Source organism: Ranitomeya variabilis, chromosome 2 (genome assembly GCF_051348905.1).
Source record: "Ranitomeya variabilis isolate aRanVar5 chromosome 2, aRanVar5.hap1, whole genome shotgun sequence".
Taxonomy (NCBI): Eukaryota; Metazoa; Chordata; class Amphibia; order Anura; family Dendrobatidae; genus Ranitomeya; species Ranitomeya variabilis.
In genome coordinates this window covers 1,094,045,042-1,094,064,258 of record NC_135233.1, presented here as the reverse complement: position 1 = coordinate 1,094,064,258, position 19,217 = coordinate 1,094,045,042, and the positions used below count along the sequence as shown (strand labels likewise).

The following is a 19,217-nucleotide window of genomic DNA, read 5'->3' as shown; positions in this document are numbered from 1 at the left end:
GTACATAGGAGCAGTATTATAGTAGTTATATTCTTGTATATAGGAGCAGTATTATAGCAGTTATATTCTTGTACATAGGGGCAGTATTATAGTAGTTATATTCTTGTATATAGGGGGCAGTATTATAGTAGTTATATTCTTGTATATAGGGGGCAGTATTATAGTAGTTATATTCTTGTACATAGGGGCAGTATTATAGTAGTTATATTCTTGTATATATGAGGCAGTATTATAGTACCCTAGTTATATTCTTGTCTGCCTAACCTTTGCTGGTTAATAAATATAAAGCGTGCCTACATCATTTTTTGAGGGAGTCCCCAATTCCGTTGAAGCGTTCCAGAGTTATAACCTCATAAAGGGACAGTGGTCAGAATTGTAAAAATTGGCCCGGTCATTAACGTGCAAACCACCCTTGGGGGTGAAGGGGTTAATAACCAGTAAAGGCTAATTATACAGATCTGAGCTGATATTATTAGCCTGGGAAGCTCCATGGGTATTACCCCGTTCCTAGGTTATAAACATCTGCCCCCAGCTGTTGGCTTTCCCTCTGCTGGCATGAAAAATTATGCGGGACCCCACGCCATTTTTTTTTACAAAAAATAATGTATTTAGTAATAAAATGCATGTACAGTAAACTGCACACACTGTACTAATTATATTTGTCACTGGCATCTATCTATATCTATTCTATCCTGTCGGCTCCTGCAGTGATTTTACACTACGCGGTACATGAATTGCTGGCTTTTCTTCTGTGTATTACATGTACATATATACAGTATATGTGTTTGTCACTGACATCTATATATCTATGTTTTTTATATGTGTATATATCTATTCTATCTATTCTATTCTAACCTGTCAGTGTGATTTTACTGCTTTTCAAAGGACACCGGTGCGTAAACATCGGACGGCACAGCATGGTCTGACTTTTTTCTTGCACCCATTGACTTCAATTGCCGAACGCTATCCGATTTCTCATTACAATCGCAGCCGTCTTAGGAAGCCTTCGCAGGTGATTTTTGTTAATTATTCTAATTTACTGAGATAATGACTTTTGGGTTTCCATTGGCTGTAAGCCGTAATCATCGACATTAACAGAAATAAACACTTGAAATAGATCACTCTGCGTGTAATGACTCTATACAATATATGAGATTCACTTTTTGCACTGAAGAACTGAAATAAACTCACTTTTTGATGATATTCTAATTTTGTGAGAAGCACCTGTACAGTCATAAAACTGTATCACACATGAAAAGATTAGATACACAGCTCAGCAGACTGGATCGTATCACCGGATTAGATACAATGGCCATATTTGCATTCTGCCAGTGATGTGCGACCCCTGGGACCCCTCAGACGCTGAATTCCGAGCTCACTGTCCCCCGGGTTCCTGCCTTCAGGATGATATATCATCGTTACCTCTTGCAGGGTGGACGGTTGCTGGATCTCCTGCAGGTGGAAGGCAGCCTTGCATTGCAGAGTGACGGTGAGAAGGACCCCCAGAGACCCCAGGTGAAGTCTGGCTGCTTGGAAAAGTTCGACATTCACCGAGTCTGAGCATTCGAAGATCTCGCCCGAAGACGTCATCAAGGTCAGCGCCACAACCTGCGTATAATGAAGGGTCATGAGACGCTCGACTGTGGGCACGGTTCAGAATCCAGCATGCAAAACCCATTCCAAGGTCTTGGAGAACCCCATTCAAAATCCTGAATTATTATTGTCCATTGCCCTGGATGACTCTCCACACCTACACCACTAAAGAACTGACAGCAAGCGGAGATCTTAAAATGAGCTATCATCATTTATCTGGAGTGAAAAGTAGCTAGAGAGCAATCCTCCAGTTCAGGAGGACCTGACACATCCATGCATTACATGGATCGTCCATTGATTTCAATGACACAAGTGTAATACTTCATTTTTCCTGTAGGGGCACTGCAGGGAAATTAAACACATGCTGTCGGGTTCTATCACTAATGACTGCAGCAGGATACTTTATTTCTTCCGACAACCCCTTGGCCAATGTTAAGAAGTGGCAGATTTGGTGGAGATTTTTGGTGAAATCCGCGGTGAATCCACAGTGCAATCAGTCTCCTACCTGTGTAGCCAGGATGCCGTGAGTGATGCCGGTATTGTGGGTCCCCGTTCCGATTACTCCACCTGCTGCAACTTCAGACACAGCCCCGATGCTGTGGAATAAAGTGAGGATAAATGAGGGTGGACATGTTAGGATGTCTCCCATCCACAGCACACACAGACATAGGGGATTTCTGCTCTCTGGTCTCAATGTAGTACATGTTCAGAAGCAGCAACATGGAGGACATCATACATCAGCGCTGAAAAATGTAGCTGTGAATCCAGCTCTGGGATGAAAAAATTAAGAATGGTGGATATTCTATGACCGTATAGAGCGGTTAATCCAACTCTGGGTGAGAGACAGCACTTACTAAAATGCAGCAGAAAGGAAGACATTGTACAGAAGTATTGCACACAGTAGCTGTGAATCCAACCCTGGTCTGAAATGAAGATTTACTAGAACGCTAAAGCATGTATGACATTTTTCAGCAGTTCTGAGCATTGTTGCCATGAATCCAGCTCTGGTGTGATATAAGAGGCTTACTAAAAAGCATTATCATCATGGATAACTTTATTTATCAGTATTGGACAGTGTAGCTGGTAATCCAGCCCTGGAATAAGAAAATACAGCAAGGTGAAAACAGTATAGAGTGGTGAATCCACCTCGACGACATTTACTAAAAAGTAGCAGCATCGAGGACATTATACAGAAGTACTGATCGCTGTAACTGTGAATCCATCCCTGAGTTGAAATAAAGATGCACTAGAAAGGTGCAGCATGTAGGACATTCTACAGCAGTTCTGAATATTGTTGTCTTGAATCCAGCTCTTGGAGTGAGATAAAACATTTACTAGAAAGCATCACGATCATAGACAATATTTATCAGTGCTGAGCAGTTTAGCTGTGAATTCAGCTGTAGAGTGAGAAACCTACAGCATAGTAGATAGTAGATATTCTAGAACAGTACAGAGGAGTAAATCCAACTCTACACCACTTAGTAAAAAGTAGCAGCATAGAGGACATTATGCAGAAGTACTGAACACTGTCTGTGAATCCTGTCTGTGAACACTGTGAATCCTGCCCTAGATTGAAATAAAGATTTAGTAGAAAGCTGCAGCATGTAGGACATTTTACTGCGGGTCTGAGCAGTGTTGCTGTGAATCCACCTCTGGGGTGAGATAAAATACTTACTAGAAAGCATCATCCTCATGGGTAACACTATGTAGCGCCTCCGTCCCGTTCCCAGCCTGCCCGCGCTGTTGGGACATGGTGCACGTCCCGCAGGTCTTCTAGAATGCCACTAAGGGCGCAATCGCTCTCCCGGTCTCTTAATCAGACAGCATGCTATTTCCTAGTTATTAGTGATGAGCTAGTGTGCTCGTTGCTCTGGCTTTCCTGAGCACGCTCGGGTGGTCTCCAAGTATTTGTTAGTGCGCGGAGATTTAGTTTTTGTTGACGCAGCTGCATGATTTCCAGCTACAAGACAGGCTTAATACAGGTGGGGATTCCATAGCAACCAGGCAAAACCCACATGTACTCAGCCTGGCTAGCAGCTGTAAATCATGCAGCTGCATCAACAAAAACTAAATCTCCGCCCACTAACAAATACTCAGAGACCACCCGAGCAACGAGTATACTCGCTCATCACTACTAATTATGTGTCAGCCAATGGCTGAGTGTCTCGTTCTACTTCAGGCACCTCTGCCCTTAGGTAGGTGCCTGAGCAACAAGTGTTTCCTGTCACTAGTTTTCAGGTTGCCCGCGCTTGCGTGTGTGCTCTGTTTGCATCTCGCTAACTCTGTTTATTTCCTCAGTGTGTCCTCCGTGCTTCCACGCCACCTGGAACTTCGCCTGTTACCCGCTTGTGCCGCTTGTCTCCTGCCTGGTTCTTCGCTACTTGTTGCACCTGCCTGCCCGCAAGTCCGGCCGAGTCAGCTACCACGTACCCGGGGTCTAACTGGAGGTAGCACCTTGCATCTCTTGGGCTTTCCATTCTGGCCCTGTGTGAGGGGTCTTACTACGGGAGTCCGGGGCTCACTTAGTCACGCCCCCTTCGGAGTCCCCCATGTAGTGGCCCAGTGGTTTCACAATTAGTTCAATAAATGAATGTGCACTTCACCATCTGTGCCTCCGTTTCCATTTGTTACACACTATATAGAAGAACTGAGCAGTGTAGCTATGAATCCAGCTCTGATGTGAGATAAGACACTTACTACAAAGCAGCAGAAGAGAACTGTGTATCTCTGCACCTCTGAATGCTCTTCTCAATAGTCAGCTGGATTTGCCCTTTACGTTCTGGAGCAGAACAATATTGTATCATACAATTATTAGGTTCTGTAGAAGGACGTAGATCTGGGGATTTATTGTGATGGAATATAGGCTGAACTGGATGGACAAATGTCTTTTTTCGGCCTAACTATGTTACTATGTTACTATGTTCTTTCATAAGAATATACAAAAGGAATATGAAACATGCACAATGTCAACCCAAAGTCTGTGCTCTATGAGAGCAGATAAGAGTGGTGCTGTCCGTGGTCTGATACCTTACAAGTAGCCACCTGCTGACATTTACTGCAGCTTTGGATGTGATTGGAGTTGAAGACATGTTGATTATTACATAAGAGGTCTGTAACCATTGGCCCTATACTTTTTGGCAGACAACAGATCCCATCATTCGGTTGGGCATGCTGGGGCTAGTAGTCTTCCATCAGCTAAATCATCAGAGGAGTGATCTGGACTTATAAATGATATTCAAAGATGAAGCTAAAATTTATAACATTCTTACAAAGTGGTTTCCTCAGCTCCGGCTGCTCGGCCCAAACTTATTAGTGATATGCAAATAGTGACATATGGCAAAGCCGCGGCTCGGAGGACCACAAAGCGCATCCATATTCATCCATCTGCAGCCGGCCACGCCGCGTCACCTCCACTCCCACGAGAAGTCACATCTCATCGTCAGGTGCTGGAAGTGACCTTCATGGCGACGCGTGGAGTCGTCAAACGTCAGCAGCAATTAATGTCTCGTGAGTATAAGCAGCTGCGCCGCGTCTCCTGGGACCGGACAGTAATTAGCGCACAGTGCCGTGTCCGCACATCACGTCCTCATGTAATGACCCAAGCTATGGAGACATCCTCCACCGCTAAGGACTGCGGAAAGAAAAAGACAGGGAGAAAACTAAATACTCCCCACATGATCAGCGCACTCCTCTCCTGAAATACTCTGTGCTGCTGGGGACGATGCTTCTGTATTAAACTAGTCTGTGACCCCCAACATGATCAGCGCACTCCTCTCCTGAAATACTCTGTGCTGCTGGGGACCCTGCTCCTGTATTAAACTAGTCTGTGACCCCCAACATGATCAGCACACTCCTCTCCTGAAATACTCTGTGCTGCTGGGGACACTGCTTCTGTATGTAACTAAACTAGTCTGTGACCTCCCACATGATCAGCACACTCCTCTGCTGAAATACTCTGTACTGCTGGGGACACTGCTCCTGTATGTAACTAGTCTGTGACCCCCCACATGATCAGCACACTCCTCTCCTGAAATACTCTGTGCTGCTGGGGACACTGCTCCTGTATGTAACTAGTCTGTGACCCCCCACATGATCAGCACACTCCTCTCCTGAAATACTCTGCGCTGCTGGGGACACTGCTCCTGTATGTAACTAGTCTGTGACCCCCCACATGATCAGCACCCTCCTCACCTGAAATACTCTGTGCTGCTGGGGACACTGCTCCTGTATGTAACTAGTCTGTGACCTCCACATGATCAGCACACTCATCTGCTGAAATACTCTGTGCTGCTGGGGACACTGCTCCTGTATGTAACTAGTCTGTGATCCCCCCACATGATCAGCACACTCCTCTCCTGAAATACTCTGTGCTGCTGGGGACACTGCTCCTGTATGTAACTAGTCTGTGATCCCCCCACATGATCAGCACACTCCTCTCCTGAAATACTCTGTGCTGCTGGGGACGCTGCTTCTGTATGTAACTAGTCTGTGACCTCCCACATGATCAGCACACTCGTTTCCTGAAATACTCTGTGCTGCTGGGGACACTGCTCCTGTATGTAACTAGTCTGTGACCCCCCACATGATCAGCACACTCCTCTCCTGAAATACTCTGTGCTGCTGGGGACGCTGCTTCTGTATGTAACTAGTCTGTGACCTCCACATGATCAGCACACTCATCTGCTGAAATACTCTGTGCTGCTGGGGACACTGCTTCTGTATGTAACTAGTCTGTGACCTCCACATGATCAGCACACTCCTCTCCTGAAATACTCTGTGCTGCTGGGGACACTGCTCCTGTATGTAACTAGTCTGTGACCCCCCACATGATCAGCACACTCCTCTCCTGAAATACTCTGTACTGCGGAGGACGCTGCTTCTGGATGTAACTAGTCTGTGACCCCCCCACATGATCAGCACACTCCTCTGCTGAAATACTCTGTGCTGCTGGGGACACTGCAGGGCCGCGGGGAACTCGATACCGGGCCTCTCTGTCTCGGTCCTGGGGATGTCACGGTGGCTAGACCCGGTCCGTGACCCTGCTAAGGGGCGTCCAATGAAAGGTGTGATAGTGGTGCGTGGTGCAAGTCGCGATGAATAACGAGGACACAGGGTTGCAGTCTCTTTACCTCTTTACTGAAGGCTTCGAGGTCCGCAATCCAGAGCACTGCTAACAGGGCTGCAAGAGACCGGCCGGTCCGATGGCACCTCCAGAGTTCCCTTTGCAGGTGGAAATCAGTACCTTCCTACTAGCGCCTGTGTGTTGTAGTACCTCCCTGCTGAGCACCACGGGATAGTCCTCACAACTGTCGTGTATGTTTCTGTTCTCTCTCTCCGTCCCCCAGATGATATGGATAGGACACACCCGTATGACGGGGTAGGCCTGGAGTTATTTTATAGGGACCCTAGAGGCGCCCCTCTCCCACAATTGCCTCCGTTGTCTTCGTTAGGTATAAAAGGGAGACAGCCAACCTAGAGTTAACTGCCCGGCCGTAGTTCAAAGTAATGCGTAGAGTCTCTTACTTCCTCGGCGTTCCGGCCGCCGGCTACGCGCCTCAGTAGGATGTTGCTGATCTTGAGGCACGACTCCCTCTGGTTCTATCTCCTCTGTGCTATGATCCCGTTTCTCACTTCTTCACAATATGCTTCGCTTTGTGTACTTTCTTAGGAGTCTGCCGCTATAAGGCACAGGCACGGCTCCGTAACGATCTGTCCTTCTCTAGGGCTCTGCCAGGATCCCACTCCTGACAGGTCCTCTCTCGAGCTCTCCCAGCTACTTTCTCCCTGACACCCTGTCCAACCCCCAGTTTTACCCAAGTGTGAGGAGTGGCCTAGTGGATAGGGCCTTTTGCTCCCCCTGGCGGCCGGAGTGTGAAGTGTAATGTGTGTCTGTGATACCTGGTCAGGTGAACTCCTTTAGTGCCATCAGACATACCATCACTCCCCTTAGTGGCGGAGCGGCAGTACTGCAACGACCAGGACTCTAGGGCGCTGCACTCCCCCCCGGTTAAATCCAGTACTCCCGGACTGGGAAAAGAAGAACAACAATACATGTTAACGAAAGACATGCAAAACTTTTTAAAATGCAATAAACAAGTAAATTTAACAGTGCTTCCCTTTATGGGAGGTGAGAACACTTGAACGTTGCGAAAGTTTGGTCATGCACAGTTTATGACTCTCAGTTCGGTGGTTGTAACTTTGAAACAGCAGGGACCCCGGGTAAACAAAGGGGTCCCCTCTGAAAGTTTTGGAGCAATTCACTGTCCATTACTCCATTGTCCATTTTTAAACCTGTAACAAAGATATTTACACGAACATTTTCAACCAAATAGCAACCTTCGTTAATATCTCCCAAGTTTTGTAGCGAAGCGGAGTTTGATTCTTGGTGCTACGTGTAGACCTACGCAGTGCAGGGGTTGCTATTGGCCTAACAGGGCCCGCTATACCTGCTACCGCTGGTGTAGTGCACTGTCTTCTAGCTACGCTTCTAGTGAGTCTGGGTAGCACTGGCATGCTGGAGCTCTCAGGGCTGCTGCTACCAATAGTGGGTACGGCAGATTCGCCGATAGCAGAGGGAGGACTTGCCGATTCCACGGTTGGCATTGTATCCTCTGGTGGGGTCTGCTGAGATTGTGGGCCCGGATGATCTGGCACCACATTTAGTTCTGGCGGGTTCGGCTGACGAAACGTTAGGACAGGTACCACGATGGCCTGATTTATTTGAGTCCAAGACTGGGGAAAATCGCCAAGAACAGTATGTATCATCTTCTCCTCTTCTACAGGTGGAGAGGTTCCTGGATCTGTCTCCCTCTCTCTCAACTTATCAGGGCATATTTTAAGGTGGTCTCTGGATATTGCCGTTGAGGTTTCCCCTCCATCTTTGCTGATGAGACAGACATTCGTGTTGTCGAAATCGGATGGCAGGATGGTATACGGTTCCGCTTCCCATTGGTCATCAAGTTTGTGTAGCCTCCTCTTCCGTTTGAGTACTTGCTCACCGGGTGACAAGGGAATCGCAGGGGCATGCTGGTTGTAGTCCCTTTCTTGTTTTTGTCTGGCCTGGGCCAGACTTCTTTCCACACATTCCTGTATTTTGCGGTACCTTTGCTGCCTTTCTGCATCCCAATCGGCATCCGGCTATGTATCTTCAGGGGTTAGGACCCCCATGTCCAGATCGACAGGTAACTTGCTAGACCTTCCTCGCATCAAGTACGCTGGAGTGCAGTTGGTGGAATTCACTGGGATGTGGTTGTACATGTCAACCAGGTCAGGCAACTTTGTTGGCCACAAGTTCCGTTCCTCTACAGGCAAGGTCTTCAGTAAGTCGATCACCACTTGGTTAATCTTTTCACACATCCCGTTGGTTTGTGGATGGTACGGTGTGGTTCTAATCTTCTTACACCCGTACAGGTTACAGAACTCCTGGAACACCTCCGCTTCAAATGCTGGTCCCTGATCGGTCAGTACCTTCTCTGGGTACCCATGGGGTCTGCAGAAGTACTGCTGGATGGTTTTGGCCGTCCTGGCCGTTAGATCTTTGACAGGCACAATTACCAGGAATCTGGAGTAGTGATCCACGATAGCAAGAGCGTAGATATAGCCTGACCGGCTAGGTGTTAGCTTCACATGATCCAAAGCGACCAGTTCGAGTGGCCATTTGGTGATGATGGGCTGCAAGGGAGCTCATTGGCTATCACGGTCCTTCCTGCGTAGGCTACATGGGCCACACTCCCGACACCACTTGTCGATGGATTTCTTCATGCCAATCCAATAGAACCTCCTTCGGAGTAGCCTCTCCAACTTTCTCCATCCGTAGTGCCCGGCCCCATCGTGGTACGCTCCCAGAACCATGGGCGCATCTTGCCTTGGCACCACTATCTGCCATATAAATTCATGGGTGCGTGGGTCGATGCTTCTCCGGCACAGCTTACCATTGTGAATAAACAGTTTGCCTCTCCCCTTCCACAGCTGTTGTGTTTCTTGTGGATCATCCGGGCCGGAGTGCAAACCTGCCTGCATCAGGAGCTCTTTCACCCGACGGACTGCGAGGTCACCATCCTGGGTCTCTGCCCATCCATGGTGGGGCAGGGGATTTGGCGGGGCATCTTGTTTGTTCTTGTGCCTGTTCTTCACATGATGGGAGCACTGAGTGGCTTTTGGGCGATGGAAAGCGGGCAGCTCTACCTTTTCAAGTGCCTCCGGGTCCTCCCCCGTTTCTGGCAAATTGGGCATCCGGGACAATGCATCGGCGTTCGCATTCTTGCGTCCTGCCCGGTACTTGATGGTGAAGTCGTAATTGGACAGCCGGGCCATCCATCGCTGCTCTAAGGCCCCGAGTTTTGCTGTGTCCAAGTGCGTTAGGGGATTATTATCCGTGAAGACGGTGAATTTTGCTGAGGCCAGATAGTGCTTGAACCTCTCCGTCACTGCCCAAACGATGGCGAGAAATTCCAGCTTAAAGGAACTGTAGTTGTCAGGGTTCCTTTCCGTGGGACGAAGTTTCCTGCTGGCGTAAGCGATTACCCTCTCCTTGCCTTTCTGGACCTGGGACAACACGGCTCCCAGTCCTACGTTGCTGGCGTCCTTTACAGCACAAACGGTTGTCATATTCAGGGTAGGCAAGTACCTCTTCCCCCGTCAGTGCCAACTTCAAACAAGTGAATGATCCTTCCAATCCCTCGTTCCAATCAAATGGGGTATTCTTCCCCTTCGTCTTCTTGGATTGGCCCACCAACAGGTCTTGCAATGGCGCGGCCTTCTTGTTGAAATCCTTGATAAATCTCCTGTAATAGCCTACCAACCCGAGGAACTGCCGGACTTCATGGAGGTTGCTGGGCTTCGGCCAGTCCTTGATCACCATAACCTTGTCGGGGTCTGGGGCCACTCCTTCAGCACTCACCACATGGCCTAGGTACTGCACTTTGGGTTTTAGCAGATGGCATTTGTACGGTTTCACCTTTAAGCCAAAGTTGGACAGAGCTTCAAACACCTCGGCCAGGTGCTTCAGATGGTCTTCATAGGTTTTGGAGAAGACAATGACATCGTCCAGATACAGCAGCACGGTTTCTAAGTTCTTGTGTCCCAGACAGCACTCCATCATCCTCTGGAATGTTCCTGGGGCATTGCACAATCCGTAGGGCATGTAGTTGAATTTGCAGAGACCCATCGGCGTCGTGAAGGCCGTCTTCTCCTTGTCTGCCTCTGCCACGGGAACCTGGCAGTACCCACTGGTGAGATCCAAAGTAGAGAAGTAGTTAGCAGATTTTAAAGCAGCCAAGGACTCCTCTATCCTGGGCAGTGGGTATGCAGCCTTATGTGTAATGCGATTTAACTGCCTATAATCAACACACATCCTCATTGTGCCATCTTTCTTCCTGACGAGGACTAATGGTGCTGCCCAGGGGCTACAACTGTCTCTCACTACCCCAGCCTCCTTCATTTCTCGTAACATGTCCTTGGCACATTGGTAATGAGCTGGGGGTACAGGACGGTATCTCTCTTTCATGGGCCGATGGTCTCCTGTGAGGATATGATGTTGGATCCTTTTTACCTGCCCAAAATCTAGGGGGTGTTTGCTAAATACCCGCTCGTACTCATGAACCACCCTGTAGGCCCCCTGTTTCTGATGAGATGGGGTAGAGTCAGTGCCCACGTGCAATTCCCGACACCAATCCTTCGGTTGCCCTGCAGAACCGTTGTGCTCCGCCGGATTGGACGGAACCAAGGGTCTGGGTGCCTGTATCACACTACTATTAACAGTAAACAGTTTGGCAAGTGTGGCATATTTGGTTAGATGGACTTCCTCCTCCCCACAGTTAAGAACGCGTACTGGCACTCTCCCCTTGCGGACGTCAACCACCCCTTTGGCTGTCAGGATAGTAGGCCTATTATCTGAATATACGGGTTCTACCAGGGCCTGATAGTCTTTACCCCTGAGGCCTATGGCTGCCCGGCACCATATCAACATTTCACTCCTGGGGGGTATCGCGATGGGGTTTGAATCACTCACTGTGACACGACCAATTTCACCACCAGTCAGCTCCACCTGCTGTCTCTGCATCAGAGCCCTGATTTCTTTTTGCAGGGCGCATTGTTCACTGTAGCCAGCTGTTTCTGCTACCTGCTGTAACAAAACAATAACTTCTGCAAGACAGTTTTCTATGACATTAGTACCAATGGTCATCATGGGATTACATTCACGGCAGTCAATATCAACAATTACAATCCCTTGGGCCTCTAATTCTACCTACCCCATTTTGATGGTGACCTCTTTATACCCCACTTGTGGCAAGGGCTGACCATTACTGGCTATTATGGTGAAATCATCATCGGGGCCACGGGTAATGTCGGTGTCTTCCCAATAACGTTTATAAAGGATGTAAGGCATAGTCGTCACCTGGGAACCGGTGTCCAGCAAAGCATTCATGGGGATACCGTCGATCACGATGGGGAGAACCGGTTGCCCCCGATGTATTTGGCTCTCCAGTTCTGCGGGCTTGATCGTCCTACTCCTGGGGGTTGGCCCTCTGCCCCAGGGGTTGCTCGTTTAAATGACAGTACCTTGCAAGATGGCCCACCTGGTGGCAGCGGCGACAGATAGGTCATCCATCCTCCCGATGAAAGCGATCGTCGTCCTGGCCTCTGGTCGGCGGAGTCCTCCTCCGTCGCTGCCAGGGAACATCTTCCGGGCTGGAAGCCAGCTGGATCTTCTCCTTGGGGGCCTCCTGTAGAGACTGTATGGTCCGGGCTAGGGCAGCAACGCTCTTGGTCAGCTCCTGCATCTGGAGGCGTAGTCCCGCAGGGGAGTCATCTTCCAAGGTATGGGCATCGGCCTCGGCGGAAATGGGAGTATCCGGCGCCACTTCCTGGTGGTACGTGAGGGCTTGGCGCCTGGGAAGTATGGCACGGCTGGGCTGTCACTCCGGTAGCGCCTGGATGGCTTTATCTTTGAATTGCGCAAAAGTCAGATCTGGATTCTGCATGGCCAGGAAGTGTAATTGAGCCCTTTGGTGGCTGCACAGGAGCCCCTCAATGAACCGCTCTTTCAGGAGTTTATCTTCATCTTGCATGCTGTTTAGGTCACTCTGCTTGATGGCCCGCATCGCCTCATGGAGATTAAGGGCATAGTCCCGTAAGCTATCCTGCGGCCTCTGCTTGCACCCATAAAACGTTAACTTAATTTCTGTAGCGGTGCGGGTGTCAAAGGTGGCTTTAAGCTTTGCAAAGACCTGCTGCGCAGTTCTCTTATCCGCGGCGCGCCAGGACTTCACTTCTCTCAGAGCCGCTCCAAGTTGGCCTGTTATCATATGAACTTTCTGAGGCTCTGTCAGGGGATAAAACTCAAGGAGGCTGCAGATCCCCTCTTTAAAGTCAGTTAATGTATGTGACTCTCCAGAGTATCGCGGGAGCCAGGCTGCTCCAGGTAGGTACGGCATGGAGAAGGGCATTATGGCTGTTGTAGCCGTGGCAGTATCCGGCTGGCTGATGGGGGTGGCAACCTCTGCAGCAACCGGCGGTGGTGCAAGGCCCGCGGCTGCGTCTACTGCGGGGACCGGAGGCGCCCCCGGGTCTGCGGCTGCGACCTCCGCTTCCGCTCCTCCCGACTCAGACATGGCTGTGCCTTCCCCCTGCTAACCTGCTGGAAGTCGGGGTTTTTCTTCCGGGATTGGCGCTGCACCGCGTCTTCTCGTTCAGCGCTCTTTTGGCCGGCTCCGCCCACGAAGCTATGGCTCCTCCCTCCGTGCGCGGCGATGGCGGATTTTTGGCGGCAAATAGCAATACACAGTCTTTGCAGTAAATCACGGTTCAAACACAACTCAGTCACAGTTCCAAGGCACACATGACCTGATTCTTCAGGCTTAAGTAGATCCTGTTCATGACGCCAAGTTGGAGCGCCCCCAGACGCAGGGCCGTGGGGAACTCGGTACCGGGCCTCTCTGTCTCGGTCCTGGGGTTGTCACGGTGGATAGACCCGGTCCGTGACCCTGCTAAGGGGCGTCCAATGAAAGGTGTGATGATGGTGCGTGGTGCAAGGTGCGATGAATAACGAGGACACAGGGTTGCAGTCTCTTTACTGAAGGCTTCGGCATCCGCAATCCAGAGCACTGCTAACAGGGCTGTCTGAGACCGGCCGGTCTGAAGGCACATCCAGAGTTCCCTTTGCAGGTGGAAATCAGTAGCCTTCCTACTAGCGCCTGGGTGTTGTAGTACTTCCCTGCTGAGCACCACGGGATAGTCCTCACAACAGTCGTGTATGTTTCTGTTCTTTCTCTCCATCTCCCAGATGATATGGATAGGACGCACCCGTATGACGGGGTAGGCCTGGAGTTATTTTATAGGGACCCTAAAGACGCCCCTCTCCCACAATTGCCTCCGTTGTCTTCGTTAGGTATAAAAGGGAGACAGCCAACCTATAGTTAACTGCCCGGCCGTAGTTCAAAGTAATGTGTAGAGCCTATTACCTCCTCGGTGTTCCGGCCGCCGGCTACGCGCCTCAGAGGGATGTTGCTGATCCTGAGGCACGACTCCCTCTGGTTCTATCTCCTCTGTGCTGTGATCCCGTTTCTCACTTCTTCACAATATGCTTCACTTCGTGTCCTTTCTTAGGAGTCTACCGCTATAAGGCACAGGCACAACTCCGTAACGATCTGTCCTTCTCTAGGGCTCTGCCAGGATCCCACCCCTGACAGGTCCTCTCTCGAGCTCTCCCAGCTACTTTCTCCCTGACTTCCTGTCCAACCCCCAGTTTTACCCAAGTGTGAGGAGTGGCCTAGTGGATAGGGCCTTTTGCTCCCCCTGGCGGCCGGAGTGTGAAGTGTAATGTGTGTCTGTGATACCTGGTCAGGTGAACTCCTTTAGTGCCATCAGACGTAACATCACTCCCCCTGGTGGAAGAGCAACATTACTGCAACGACCAGACTCTGGGGCGCTGCACTACTAATCTGTGACCCCCCACATGATCAGCACACTCCTCTCCTGAAATACTCTGTGCTGCTGGGGACACCGCTTCTGTATGTAACTAGTCTGTGGCCTCCCACATGATCAGCACACTCCTCTGCTGAAATACTCTGTGCTGCTGGGGACACCGCTTCTGCATGTAACTAGTCTGTGACCCCCACATGATCAGTACACTCCTCACCTGAAATACTCTGTGCTGCTGGGGACGCTGCTTCTGTATGTAACTAGTCTGTGACCCCCCACATAATCAGCACACTCCTCTCCTGAAATACTATGTGCTGCTGGGGACGCTGCTTCTGTATGTAACTAGTTTGTGACCTCTCACATAATCAGCACACTCCTCTCCTGAAATACTATGTGCTGCTGGGGACGCTGCTTCTGTATGTAACTAGTCTGTGACCCCCCACATGATCAGCACACTCCTCTCCTGAAATACTATGTGCTGCTGGGGACGCTGCTTCTGTATGTAACTAGTCTGTGACCCCCCACATGATCAGCACACTCCTCACCTGAAATACTCTGTGCTGCTGGAGACACTGCTTCTGTATGTAACTAGTCTGTGACCCCACAAAAGACCAGCACACTCCTCTCCTGAAATACTCTGTGCTGTTGGGATCCCTGCTCCTTGCACTATGTAACTCTAAGGATGAAACCTTCCACTGGATCCACACATTTCCTTAAATACTCTGTCCTGCTGTAGGAAATTGCTCTTTTCACTATGTATTACTAGTCACTGCTCTTCCTACAAGATCTGAAATCCTCTGTGCTGCTGGCGGATCCTGCTCCTTTCATCATGCAATTGTCCATCTGTAGTTTGCCCCCATTTCCTTCAGGTCACTTGCTGTTCTTTTCACTTTTCTCAACAAAATCAGTGCACTCCTCCCCTGCTGCCGTAATTCCCCCCTGAGATCTGACTTCACATTAGTTGTTCTGCTTTTGTCCATTTCAAAGAAATTGCAGAAATGAAAATTCGAGGGCATGTCCAGCATAAGAAAAACTGTCTGCTTTCCTCCAGAAACAGCGCCACACCTGTGCACAGGTTGTATGTGGTATTACAGGTCAGCTTCTTTTACCTCAATGGAGCTGAGCTGCAATCCCAGGTCCGTCCTGAGGACAGGTGTGGCGCTGTTTCTGGCAGAGACACGTCATGTTTTGCTAAACCTGGAGCCCCTTTGCTTCCCCGTCTCTGGTGTCCTGCACTATCACATCTGACATCAGTATGGAGTACAATGGATTTGGTGAAGGGTCGGCCCTGGCTCCCGGCCCTCACAGCCTCGGGGAAATATTTTTGGCAGCCATCACCAGCTTTTCATCTCCCGTAACAAGAGAGAAAGCAAAAAAGTTCTGTTATTCCATAAGGATCAACATTATCAGCCGGAAACTTTCAGAAACTTTTCATGTTTCAGAAAAATAAAAATAAAGGGAAAATGTAATAAAGCAAAAAAATAACAAGAAAAAAAACAAAGAGAAAAGTGAAAACAATCAGCGGAACATGGAAATAGATGAATACACGAGATGAGACAGCGGAAGGAGACAAAACTAAGTAACCCCCTCACGTCATTGAGAGGCGCTCCGAAAATTGTCACAAATATTCTGTCTGGCTTTTATGTTAAGCGCTGGCCCTTTAAATCTATACCAGAGTGGTCAGCTCGGTCACATGCATCTAATGCATATGGGAAGCCAATGTAACAAACTGCACATTATGTCTGAGGGGTCATGGATACAAATCCAGTTATTAGCAGTCTGGGAGGATACGGTTAATAAATGTTATTTCTGGTGGTTAAAGAGTTAATGATAAAATTCCCACTAATGAGGATGTGAGAGGGAGAATATATATAATATATATGGTGGATCATTGTGATGAAGGGATTAATAAATCTTTACGTTCAAGCAAATCATTGTGTTTAAAGCTTAACATCCACTATCTCTGATGGTCCATGGTGGATGGGAAATTAGCATCTACAATACCTGGTGGTACAGGGTGGGTGGGAAGTTAGCATCTACAATACCTGGTGGTCCAGGGTGGATGGGAAGTTAGCATCTACAATCTCTGGTGGTACAGGGTGGATGGGAAATTAGCATCTACAATACCTGGTGGTCCAGGGTGGATGGGAAATTAGCATCTACAATACCTGGTGGTCCAGGGTGGGATGGGAAGTTAGCATCTACAATACCTGGTGGTCCAGGGTGGATGGGAAATTAGCATCTACAATACCTGGTGGTCCAGGGTGGATGGGAAGTTAGCATCTACAATACCTGGTGGTACAGGGTGGATGGGAAGTTAGCATCTACAATACCTGGTGGTACAGGGTGGATGGGAAATTAGCATCTACAATACCTGGTGGTCCAGGGTGGATGGGAAATTAGCATCTACAATACCTGATGGTCCATGGTGGATGGGAAGTTAGCATCTACAATACCTGGTGGTACAGGGTGGATGGGAAATTAGCATCTACAATACCTGATGGTCCATGGTGGATGGGAAGTTAGCATCTACAATACCTGGTGGTACAGGGTGGATGGGAAATTAGCATCTACAATACCTGGTGGTCCAGGGTGGATGGGAAGTTAGCATCTACAATACCTGGTGGTACAGGGTGGGTGGGAAGTTAGCATCTACAATCTCTGATGGTCCATGGTGGATGGGAAATTAGCACCTACAATACCTGGTGGTACAGGGTGGGTGGGAAGTTAGCATCTACAATCTCTGATGGTCCATGGTGGATGGGAAATTAGCACCTACAATACCTGGTGGTACAGGGTGGGTGGGAAGTTAGCATCTACAATACCTGGTGGTCCAGGGTGGGATGGGAAGTTAGCATCTACAATACCTGGTGGTCCAGGATGGATGGGAAATTAGCATCTACAATACCTGGTGGTCCAGGGTGGGATGGGAAGTTAGCATCCACTATCTCTGATGGTCCAGGGTGGGATGGGAAGTTAGCATCCACTATCTCTGATGGTCCAGGGTGGGATGGGAAGTTAGCATCCACTATCTCTGATGGTCCATGGTGGATGGGAAATTAGCATCTACAATCTCTGGTGGTCCAGGGTGGGATGGGAAATTAGCATCCACTATCTCCGATGGTCCAGGGTGGATGGGAAATTAGCATCTACAATACCTGGTGGTCCAGGGTGGATGGGAAGTTAGCACCTACAATACCTGGTGGTACAGGGTGGGTGGGAAGTTAGCATCTACAATACCTGGTGGTACAGGGTGGGTGGGAAGTTAGCATCTACAATACCTGGTGGTCCAGGGTGGATGGGAAGTTAGCATCTACAATACCTGGTGGTACAGGGTGGGTGGGAATTTAGCATCTACAATACCTGGTGGTACAGGGTGGGTGGGAAGTTAGCATCTACAATACCTGGTGGTCCAGGGTGGATGGGAAGTTAGCATCTACAATACCTGGTGGTCCAGGGTGGGATGGGAAGTTAGCATCCACAATCTCTGGTGGTCCAGGGTGGGATGGGAAGTTAGCATCCACAATACATGGTGGTACAGGGTGAATGGGAAGTTAACATCCACTATCTCTGATGGCCCAGGGTGGGATGGGAAGTTAGCATCCACTATCTCTGATGGTCTAGGGTGGGATGGGAAGTTAGCATCTACAATACCTGGTAGTCCAGGGTGGATGGGAAGTTAGCATCCACTATCTCTGATGGTCCAGGGTGGGATGGGAAGTTAGCATTCACTATCTCTGGTGGTCCAGGGTGGGATGGGAAGTTAGCATCCACAATCTCTGGTGGTCCAGGGTGGGATGGGAAGTTAGCATCCACAATCTTAGCATCCACAATTTCTGGTGGTCCAGGATTGGATGGGAAGTTAGCATCCACTATCTCTGATGGTCCAGGGTGGGATGGGAAATTAGCATCTACAATACCTGGTGGTCCAGGGTGGGATGGGAAGTTAGCATCTACAATACCTGGTGGTCCAGGGTGGGATGGGAAGTTAACATGTACAATACCTGGTGGTCCAGGGTGGGATGGGAAATTAGCATCCACTATCTCTGATGGTCCAGGGTGGGATGGGAAGTTAGCATCTACAATACCTGGTGGTCATGGGTGAATGGGAAGTTAATATTTACTATCCACTGTGCTCAAGGATGGGTTAAAAGTTAGCATTCACTATCTCTGGTAGTCCAAGGTGGATAGGAAGTTAGCATCTACAATACCTGGTAGTCCAGGGTGGGATGGGAAGTTAGCATCTACAATACCTGGTGGTCCAGGGTGGGATGGGAAGTTAGCATCCACTATCTCTGATGGTCCAGGGTGGAATGGGAATTTAGCATCTACAATACCTGATGGTCCAGGGTGAATGGGAAGTTAGTGCAGCGCCCCAGAGCCTTGGTCGTTGCAGTAATGTCGTTCTTCCACCAGGGGGAGTGATATTACGTCTGATGGCAATCAAGGAGATCTTCCTACCAGGTCTCACAAACCATACACCACACTTCACACTCCAGAACACCAGGGGGAGCCTTGCTCCTATCTACTAGGGCACTCCTCACAATTAGGTAAAACTGGTGGGCTGGATAGAAAGTTAGAGAGAAGCTGACTGGGCTTTGCCCAGGTAACATCGAGTGAGACGCTGGCAGGGCTTCTCCCGGGCAGAGCCCTGTCAGGCAGACGGAGGGAAGGAGGAACATCTAGGCTGCGGACAGAGGGGT

The 19,217-nt window shown here is 49.3% G+C and overlaps 1 protein-coding gene across 2 annotated transcripts in view; it reads right to left on the bottom strand.

Annotated features, from left to right (window-relative positions):
* Nucleotides 1–19,217, bottom strand: part of LOC143808782 (L-gulonolactone oxidase-like) — a 171,579-nt gene that overhangs the window by 98,142 nt on the left and 54,220 nt on the right. For both annotated transcript variants that reach the window (XM_077291791.1, XM_077291792.1), the window contains exons 5-6: nucleotides 2,099–2,189; nucleotides 1,423–1,608 (exon numbers count right to left, since the gene is read on the bottom strand). In XM_077291791.1, coding sequence (XP_077147906.1) covers nucleotides 1,423–1,608; nucleotides 2,099–2,189 — 277 coding nt within the window. The remainder of the gene's footprint in view (nucleotides 1–1,422; nucleotides 1,609–2,098; nucleotides 2,190–19,217) is intronic.